This window comes from Amphiprion ocellaris, chromosome 17, assembly GCF_022539595.1.
Source record: "Amphiprion ocellaris isolate individual 3 ecotype Okinawa chromosome 17, ASM2253959v1, whole genome shotgun sequence".
NCBI lineage: Eukaryota > Metazoa > Chordata > Actinopteri > Pomacentridae > Amphiprion > Amphiprion ocellaris.
The window spans coordinates 17,592,312-17,602,602 of NC_072782.1; the positions used below are offsets into that span (position 1 = coordinate 17,592,312).

Sequence of the window (10,291 nt, forward strand, 5' to 3'; positions counted from 1 at the left end):
ATGTGGTTTTCCGTAAAGCGCCGGTGAAATTCTGTATCTATGCTTTTACCTGGTGGGAAGAAAATCAGAATCAGTCCATCAGGCTGGACCTTCAGCATCAAGATAATATCACATAAAACTGAAGATAAAAAGTTAAAAAAAAATTTTTAATTTATTGGACAAGTTATGTGAGGAAAGAGCAGGAGAATAACATGCAGGCATGGTCAGATGTTTGATGTTTTTGTGCTTTCTGCACGTCCATCCATCCCACTCACATCAGCATGTTACCTCTTGAACACCTGGAGACATTTTCTTCAATTTACACGCAAACGTTTATCTGGTCGCCCTTTGTCTCCGATGCTTTGTGATATTTGTGGACATACAACTGAATATCCTGTGTTTTGCTTATAAATTTAGGTTTAGTCTAGCAAATGTCTACCTTTGAAAAACATTGTATTTTATGCCTGTATCTGCCAGTAGCCAATCACAATAGGAGAAGACAAAACAATCTGATAAATCCACTACAGGAGATACTCCATGCTCTCTGTAACTATCAGTATATTCAATTGGCCAAAATTAAGAAAAAAAAAACAACATTGGTACATCAGATCTTCCAAATCCAACACCTGGAATTAACATCATGCTTTCTTGTTTTGGATGAGTTGTTCACATAAACATAAATGAAACACAGTATTATTATTGCTATTAATAACATAAGACTAAATAACCCCACACTGTTGACCTGCAACAGCATCACTGCTCCTCAAAGTGCATGTGTAGAACACATTCAAACATTCCTGGACAATGCTTGTATTAAATGTGTTATGTAGTGATCGTGGCTCTTCCTGCTTTCCAACTTTTACCATAAAATCGTGGACGGCTGCTCACTGTCCAAGCTGGGACTGGTACTAAATTGTCGTACATAGTCCATCCCCGACTTTAACACAGTCATGTTCTCTGGTTGACTTTCCATGCCTTCAGTTACTGCTGTATTCACTGCTACCCGCTGCGGCATCGTCTGCTGAAACATTTCCATGGTGGTATATCCTCCTGAAAAGACCATCGGAGAGCTTTGGAGGTTTGTCTGCTGTGTGTCTGAGAACATGTCTGTAGCGTCTCCAGGTGACGTCTCTCCAGCTGCACTGTCTGTGTCCGTTTGGTTCCAGTCACAAGTCATTTCTGGTGCATCTTCCTCATCTTCTGCAGCACAGAGAAGCGGTAACACCAATGGTAGTGTGCTGGCAGGGATCACGGCTTCTTTCTCAACTATCTGAAGGCTGTTTGTGTCCCATTCTTCCACCTGGAGAGTGTTGATGGCCGCGAGCTCCTGAGGGAAAAATAGCACAATATACTTATTGGACTTTATACAGCATGGAGTATTGTGTACTTTGAAGAGTTTTACTTGCAGCAGCTAGAAGTCTGCAGAACTCAGTCTTTCTGGAAGCTTCAGGTTTCCACAACAGAAGTGATTGAAATCACAAAACAGCACTCACCAGTTCACAGGCTCTGTCTATTTTCTGCATTGCATTACTGTTTCCAGGGTTAGGGATGCTTGGCCACAGGACAGCTTTGGCTCTGAAGAGAGTCAATACAGTGGTTATAAAGTATAAAGATACAGGTGTCTATGTGTGATGTTCCTCATCCAGTTGAGTCAGTGGCTGACATACCTTTTTATTATTGGCGTTCCAAATATCAACACAGTGGCCACAACCGCAAAGACTGTGATCACGCTGCTCAGATTGAAATCTGCTGTGCCAAGAAAATGCAGGGAAATAATTTAACGCATACTTTAAGTATCAGATTCCATTCGGTAAAGATTTAATAGCTGTTGAATTGACTTTACTTTCAGGATCTGTTTTAAAGAAGCTTGCTGTGCTGCGTACTCCTGCTCCTCCAGAGGTGAAGCCTGATATCTGGACTTGGTATGCTGTCCCACTTCTCAGATCTGACAGTTCATAGCTGTTCAACTCAGGATCCACTGTAATATCTGCACACAGAGAGGAGCAGCTTTCAGCAAATTACAAGAACTACTATACTCTATTATACTATATATACTATACTATATTGTTCATTGCTCTTTTGTAGTTTTGTGTCTTGCTTTTGTTGTCTGACTTTTGTCATTTGTCTCATTTTTTGTCGTTTTTTCTTGTTTTTGTTGTTTTGTTTCCTTTTTGTCTTGCTTGTGTTTTTTGTCTTATTTTTGTCATTTTGTGTTTTGCTTTATTCATTGTTTGTCGATTTTTTTGTTTTGTTTCTCACTTTTGTCATTTTTTGTCTCATTTGTGTCTTTTTTGTCTAATTTTTGTCATTTGTCCATTTTTTTGTCGCTTTATAACTTTTTAATCTATTTTTGTGTCTTTTTTGTTTTGTTTTTGTCATTTTACTTCTTGCTTTTGTTGTTTTGTGTCTCATTTTTGAAATGTTTTGTCCCGTTTTTAATGTGTTTCGGCGGTTTTCGTCTGACTGTTGTCTTGTCTCATTTCTTTGTCAGTTTTTGTCTTCTTTTTGTCATTTTATGTTTCCTTTTTGTGTTGCTTGTGTTTTTTGTCTTATTTTTGTAATTTTGTGTTTTGCTTTATTTGTTGTTTCTCTATTTTTTGGTGTTTTGTTTCTCACTTTTATAATTTTTTGTTTCGTTTGTGTCATTTGTCCATTTTTTTTGTTGCTTCGGAATTTTTTTGTCCAACTTTTTTGTCTCTTTTTGTTTGTTTTATTTCATGTCTTTTGTATCTTTTGTCTTGTTTTTTTGTTGTTTTTTGTCTGATCTTTGTCATTATGATCATAAAGTAAAATACTATATCGTTCAGTTCCAGATACCTCAGACTAAATGTTTTGTGCCTTTGTAGACGCTCTAATTAAAGATAAATTATAATGTGTATATGATAAACTCTTGCATAATATTGTTGAAATTGAATGTATTTTTCTTCAGAAATTTCAGGTTGCTCACAATGTTTTGTAAAAAGATAATTCCTTAAATGTGAACATTTTCAGAACGTACTTTTTTGCACTAAAACAAAGGAAACATTTGGAGTTGTGGTTATTTATGTTTTGATACTGTGATTTTACTGGTCTAGCCCACTGGAGATCAAATTGGGCTGAATTTGGCCCTTGAACTAAAATGAGTTTGACACATCTGTTCTAGATACTGAGACTCATAAACACACCAGCTGAACAGTGGTTCTCAAGTCAAGCCTACAACTGTTTACCTCCAGTTATTTGTGCGTGGTGCTTACTGTTCTCTGTGCTCGTCCCCCGCTGGTGGTACTGGGTGTAGTGGATTATGTAACCCAGCAGGAATCCTCTGATATCCTCCTCTGGGATGGACGACCACTGCAGCAGCACTGACTTCAGCGTCACGTTCAACTTGCTGATGTTTGCTGGAGCACTGATGGGAGCTGTGGGAATATCGAGACACAATTTTTAACAGCTCTAAGAAGTCAAACTGTTGTGTTGTGGATTGCAGGACACTGGATATGTGTATTGGAACTTACATCCTTCCATGAAATAAAACTGTGTGCTCCCATAGGTGCTCTCACTGTTGTTGATGTGCTTCATGTTGCAGGTCTCCTTGTCTGGTCGAGTGTGAAGGGTGATGCTGTATCTCTTGTACGGCTCCAAAGGCTCTGGGAGTTTAAAATATCCACATGGATTATTATGGATCACAATTACGCAAAAACTCAATATATTTCATCACTTACCAACATTATCTTTGCATGCTGATACTAGTTTTCAACAGCAAATGTATTTTGCAAGAAACACAATGCTGTATGAAATACAGTTTTTATCACTAGAGTACAAACTTGCTTGTGGAACTTCCTCGTTCTGGCTGTGACAGTAAGAACACAAAAACAAATTGGCTTTGTCTTTTAGGGCTGATAACAGGATTGGATGGTCGATACACGGCAGTTTCAAAGTGAAAATGCCTTTGTGTCAACTGCGTAATTCTGTCATGATATGTCTTGTAGCACATAAAAACAACATATGTTACACTTGTTAACAAGATGGGAAAAAAATTACATCGAAAAATGATTTTCACAGGTGGGGGTCTTTAATCTGTCCCTACCTTTAACCAAAGGTAAATCTGAACACAGTAACTCCACAGACTCCAGTAACAAAGCTCTGCACTTTATACAGAAAATTTACTCTTAAGTCTTGCCACAGAACACAATTTAGGTGAGTCTCGACAAAACAAGCTAGTAGCATGCAAATGGAATTTCTCATAGACAAGTCTGACAAGAATGTGTGATTAATTACATACCTGGTAAAGGAAATAAGGTCCTGCTGTTTTGTACGTTCTGATAAAAGGACATGTACAGAGCATTATGTCCCTTTTCCCTCCACTCCACAGAGTAGCACACAAACGTTTTGATGAGATCATCTTTCCAGTAGATGGTGAAAGATGTGTTGTTGTGCACTGTAACGTTCAGCTTCTCCTCTCCCATACCTGTGGACGGACAGTTACTCAGATCGTACAACTCTGGGCTGTCAGCTCTGCAATAAGATAATAAATACTTGATGAAGTGAGATACCAGTGAGTACCGACCGTACATATCTTCTCGCTGTGGGATCGTCTGGCTGACAGCTGGAGAGACGCTTGCATTGTTGGCAGCACTGATGTTGAGCTGATACGCTGAATGGGAGAGAATCAGTCTGATCTCAGGCTCAGAGGTTTTCATCTGCTGACATGGAGCCTCTCCAGACGCCTTCCCGATGCTCACATAGTAGCCGTCATGCAGCTCTGAGGCAGAAAACTACCAGACAGAGTTACTTTAGTGTCACAATTCCAACAGCTATGGTTTCACAGAACACATATTCCCCTTTATACTTGTTATTTTGGGACAAATTATTATTTAGGTGGAAAATTACCGTCCAGGTCACAGAAACCAGTCGACGACCTTGTTTCTCATTGATGTCATTATCTTCAATGCTGACAATAACAGGCTGCGTTGTCAGTTCTAAAAGCAGACATTTATTTATTGTGAAATAGGAAACAGCATTTCACGTGTCAACTTCTAATTTTACATTCTTTTTGCTTTTCTTGTAATTTTTCAGTGAAACACATCAATCTAAATACTGCTTTCTTCATTAGACTGACCTGGTAGGACGGTGTAAGCTTCACTCCATGGGCACTGAGAGCATTTCTCGTTATGGACACACCGGATCTGGACGATGTAGACCAGTGAGGAGTTTAGATCTTCCACCCTGCAGCTGCTCCAGTCTTTGGATTCTACATTTGTCTGTGAACAGAACAGATATCGATAAATGAAACATCCAAAAGATGAATATTTTACTCAGATAAGCTTCGTTTAATCAGTTCATCTACAGCTACAGATGAATTGGCTCAGAGCGAAGGCAAAAACAGACAAAGCCACAGAAAGCATCATCAGACACAATCTAGAAACATCCGAGGCTGAGAGGGGCATTCCACTTTTACACATAAAGGTCAGTTTGCTCTTCATGACGACTAGTATTTAGTAGTGATCAATTTTGGGGTCTCAATGCTGATATAGAACAGGGTGTCTGATCATGCATAATGTCGATATCATGTTGTAAATACAACAAGTTATTATTAATAATAATAACAACCGATAGAAATATTATGCCTATATGAGTATAAGAATGAGATAAAGTAGCTGAACCCTAATGAACATCTGTATTGTCTGTTTGCTTAAGTAGATCTGCACTCTACTGTCTGTAGTTTTTACATCAAAAATGGTATCAACTAAATAAGTGTCTGTAATTAACCAAAAATTTAACTTTTATCTGAAAAACACAAATGACTGAATGAAAAATAAAGTGTTTTACTGACCTGGTAAACATAATGATGTTGCTGCTGTGTATAGATTTATCTGATAAGACTACATTTCTCTGTATGGCAGCTAATTTCAAATTGTGGCGTGTGCTTTGTTGTAGCAAAGTTCCCTCCTAATTTTAGGCTTCATGTACACTACCATTCAAAAGTTTGGGGTCACTTAGAAATGTCCTCATTTTTGAAAAGAAAAGCAGTTTTTTTCAATGAATATAACATTAAATGAATCAGAAATACAGTCTAGATATTGTTAATGTGGTAAATGACTATTCTAGCTGGAAACAGCTGATTTTTAATGGAATATCTCCATAGAGGTACAGAGGAACATTTCCAGCAACCATCACTGCTGTGTTCTAATGCTACATTGTGTTAGCTAATGGTGTTGAAAAGCTAATTGAAGATTAGAAAACCCTTGTACAGTTATGCTAGCACATGAATAAAAGTGTGAGTTTTCATGGAAAACATGAAATTGTCTGGGTGACACCAAACTTTTGAACAGTAGTGTATACTTGTTTTGTTATTGTGTTTTGTTAAGTGTTTTGAGTTAAGGTGGAAAACCTGTAGCGACGTTTTACAGACAAGGAAGGACCGATGACAGATGCTGTGAATTTGCATTGTAGAAAAGTACAGTTCAGTATTTATGTGTTAGCACCATGTTGCTACACTGTAAAAAGTGAAAATTTTTAATCAAATATTTTTGAGCAGTTTACTGTTGTTCTATAGATTTTCCCCAGTTTCAGTATCTTTAAATTAAAGATATTATCCAGTAAAATGACAGAAAAAAGACTTAACTTACATGTTACAACTGTAAAAAATAAAACCAAACAGGTTTTTAAAAAATGCAAATACTGTCCACATGAAAATCTGTATTAAATGGCAATTTGAAACTGTAATTAAATCAGCAAAAAATACAATGATTTTACAGATATTTACTGTCATTTGAAAGAAAAAATAGGGAATATTCAAATATTAATGAAATATTAATATTAGAAAATGGTAGCAATTTTTCAAATGATATTTTACAGATTTTCCATGTTTTGCTTAATGAAAGTATTTATCAAAATCTCGGAAAAAAATTTAATTTACATGTTAACTGTAAATAACAATTAATTAATAAAACAAACAGATCAAAAATTTACATAATGTCCACATCAAAAAAAATCTGTATTTTTACAAAAGATTATTTGTTCTTTTAAGATGTGTGTTAAGATAAATAAAACTACTCTGTTTTACTGTATTTTAACTAGTTAAAAATATATCTATATTACAAATATATGCTGTTATTTGCACAGGTTTTACAGTTTTTGAACATTGCAGTATGCCTCTATTGCTGCCAGATTTGTTATTTATTCTTTCTCTGTTTATTCTTTTTTTTAAACTATTATTTTTAAATGTGTATGGTGAGTGTGTTGGCCTGTTGCTCCACCACTTTATCCAAATTGAAATACTCCAACAGCTATTAAATAGACTAACCTTTCAGTTCATCCAATACTTTGGTTAATGGCTAATTACCTACATTACCTTGTTTTGCATTTCGATTTTTGTCTGTGTGATTTTACTTTGCTTTTTCTCAACCCCAGGAAAACTAATGCATAGGAATACATTAGCTGGACTGAACCATGCATGTTGATTAATCAGGTGTTTAATACTGACCTCGTTCCATGACGGGCTGCTCACCACTTTGTATCTCACAGAATAATACGTGATGGCTTTCACATCCTCTTGTTTCCAGCTCACATTTACATCTAGTCTTCCAGAGTGACGGCTGAAGGACACATTACTAGGAGGACCACAACGAACTGAAATAGTTTTTTAAAAAATTCCACTGTTCAGATGTATTCATAATAATAAGAACATTCACAAAGTACTTTGACAAGTAGAACATAGTGATAAAAGAGAAATAAAAGAGAACTTCACTGGAAGGTGAGTCTATCAAATTGGGTTTTAAGAAGTGATTTAAAAGAAGCGAGCTGAATCAGAGATTTACTGAGACAAAAAAGCAAACATAAAAATATTTCTGTGGACTTACACAGGCTCGTTGGTGACCCTCTGAAAATTGCTTTTGTGCAATTTCTTGATCTGCTGTTTTCAAAAACCTCAACAGTCATGTTTGGGTTTTCATATAATTTGACGCTTTGAGAGAATTGGGTGATGTTGTGACAAGCTCTGCAATATTTTTTAGCGCTGGAAGTAGAAAATTTTATCATCAGTTTATCATCAAAAATCTTCATTTTTCTTATTTTTGCAAAGCTAGAAAGAGAAAACTATAAAACTCAGTAAAATCTCTTACGGTTGCTGTATGATGAATGTGTGCATCCTGTCGGATGCGTGATTGCCAGGTTTCCAAACACAGTTTATTGTACCACGTGAATAATATTTACCAAAACAGTCCAAGTCATGGACTCCATCTGTAAGAGAGACACAGGAATAATATTAATAACTGTCTATAATCTGATTTTAAACCTGATGATTCAACTCAGGATGACTCAGACGTGTTTTCATTACCCGAGCGAATGCCACAGTGCTGATATTGGGAAGAAATGTTCTTTGACTTGCACTTCACTGGAACATGATGTGAAAATGATTAAGTGTGAAAGTAGATCAATAAGCTCAGATACCATGTGTCATTTTTACAAGAAAAGTCTCACAATGGAAAAACACAACTCTATGGTACATATCTTTTTTTATACAATGAAAGCTTGTTCATCAGAGGAAACTGTTTATTAGATGCTATATGAAGAAAACAATGACATTTGAGTTATTATGCTACAAAATGTAACACCAACTTACTTGAACATGCTTGAACTTGCGAGGAGAGTGTAGTGAAATAAGAAAGCATCAAACCTGGTGAGTGAACAACAGAATGAGTGACAGGATGCGATCACTGATTTAATTCATTACTAAAAGATAGAAAATTGTACAAAAACAGCGGTGATGCCTGACTCTAAATGTTCTCCTTTTTGAACATTTAGCAAGCAGAAACAGAGAAGACACTTACCAAAGAGGAGAAAATGTGAAGGGCTCACATGTGGAAACCATTCTGTGTGTGAAAAATCAGTCTGAAGTCCACGGAGAGCCATGCTGCCTGAGGCTGACTGCAGGACTGAAACCAAGCAGAGAGTGGGTTTGGGCCGATTTCACACCCACAATCAGCAGCCATTCACAGCCATCACACACACACACACACACACACACACACACACACACACACACACACACACACACACACACACACACACACACACACACACACACACACACACACACACACACACACACACAGTAGCTGATCTCTTGAGAGTCAACGAGAAGGAAATATCTGGGGAGTTTTACAGTGAGCGTAAAGAGGCGGGGACACATTCTGACACAGTTCATAGGACTCACTAGAAACGGTTTGTCCCCTGGAGTTTGCAGAATTAGCCACCTTGTTTGTACTTCTTCTTTCCACAAATAGAGCTGTTCAGCGTCAGAGGTTGCACCTTTTCTATAAACTCACTCTGAAACGCAGAAGTTGCCCTGCAATGAGTTCAGTTTGAATGAATTTGTTTTTTGGAGTGAAGTGAGAACTGAAAACAGGCTCTCTAAGGCTCATTGTGACTCAAAATAAAAACACAAATGACTTTGCGTCGCGTGAATTCCAGAGCTCGTCAGGTTTATTTTGCTTTCAAAGAACTGAGTGCAATTTTCAGTTAAAAGACTCAAATTGTGCAACTGGAAGTAACTGTGTTTTTCATTCTAAATCAGAATGCAGCTAATCTGAATGTTTTGTTCTTCTTTTTTGAGATGAGACTTACTGACATCAGTGTTGGGAAACTGTAGGAGAATTAAAATAGAATTTCTGTAGTGACGGCACACTGCTGGCTTTCCCTGAACAGTAAAAATAAAAGTTGTTTTAAATGTCAGTGAATAACAGTAACAACATTAGCACAGATGGCTACCATTTATTGTGTTTTACTTCATATTTTTATTGTTTTCAATTTTAGTAAGTAAAAAAATGAAGAAAACTGAAAATAGTAAAAATATTAAACAAAACATGTTTAATATCACTTCTTTATTTATTTGATAGGGACAATGCACATTAATGAACGTCTATTTATACAGCAATGGATGTAAATATGCTGGCTTATAGCAACAATGTTCATTTACATCTGCAGTCCCTAGGCAGGTTAAAAAATGAAAAAAGACATAATAGTGATGCCATAGACTATGAATGATACAGATATAGGACAATAAGTCACAATAAAAGCACATTACAAAAACTACACAAAGAAAACATAACAGTGAAACATACAATGAAACATAGGACAATAGGTCACAACAATAGCACATTTTAGTTTAAAAAACTAAAAGTAAAAGCATTTTGAGGTTTTACTGATTGTATTTTACTTTTCTTTTTTAAAATTCTCTCATTACTTTTGTTAGATTTTTTTGTGCCTCTGTGTCAATTCCTTTTTTTTCTGCACTGCTATGTTTTGTCTTTCATTTGATATTACCATGTTTCTT

General features: G+C 36.4%; 1 protein-coding gene across 2 annotated transcripts; it reads right to left on the bottom strand.

Moving 5' to 3' along the window:
- Nucleotides 1-127: 127 nt before the first annotated feature.
- LOC111566183 (interleukin-31 receptor subunit alpha) lies at nt 128-8,957 on the bottom strand. Of its 2 annotated transcripts, none has more exons than XM_023266647.3 (16): nt 8,787-8,957; nt 8,579-8,632; nt 8,294-8,350; nt 8,079-8,196; nt 7,818-7,972; nt 7,442-7,587; nt 5,075-5,216; nt 4,846-4,934; nt 4,523-4,730; nt 4,238-4,423; nt 3,471-3,602; nt 3,213-3,374; nt 1,823-1,966; nt 1,647-1,725; nt 1,473-1,554; nt 128-1,306 (listed from the first exon to the last, which is right to left on the bottom strand). In XM_023266647.3, the coding sequence occupies exons 1-16, from the start codon at nt 8,866-8,868 to the stop codon at nt 839-841; spliced, it is 2,304 nt and encodes a 767-aa protein (XP_023122415.2). In that variant the 5' UTR covers nt 8,869-8,957; the 3' UTR covers nt 128-838. The 2 variants fall into 2 exon arrangements, with proteins under 2 accessions (XP_023122415.2, XP_023122414.2); XM_023266646.3 differs by having other exon boundaries at nt 1,647-1,728.
- Nucleotides 8,958-10,291: the final 1,334 nt, after the last annotated feature.

Bases quoted from the DNA above. Each gene is read 5' to 3' on its own strand.
- LOC111566183 (XM_023266646.3), bottom strand. From the start codon at position 8,868: ATGGCTCTCCGTGGACTTCAGACTGATTTTTCACACACAGAATGGTTT. The intron at 8,351-8,578 runs GTAAGTTGGTGT...ATCATGTTCCAG, and splicing joins GCAAGTTCAAGCATGTTCAA to TGAAGTGCAAGTCAAAGAAC. The intron at 3,603-4,237 runs GTATGTAATTAA...TTAAACTCCCAG, and splicing joins GACCTTATTTCCTTTACCAG to AGCCTTTGGAGCCGTACAAG.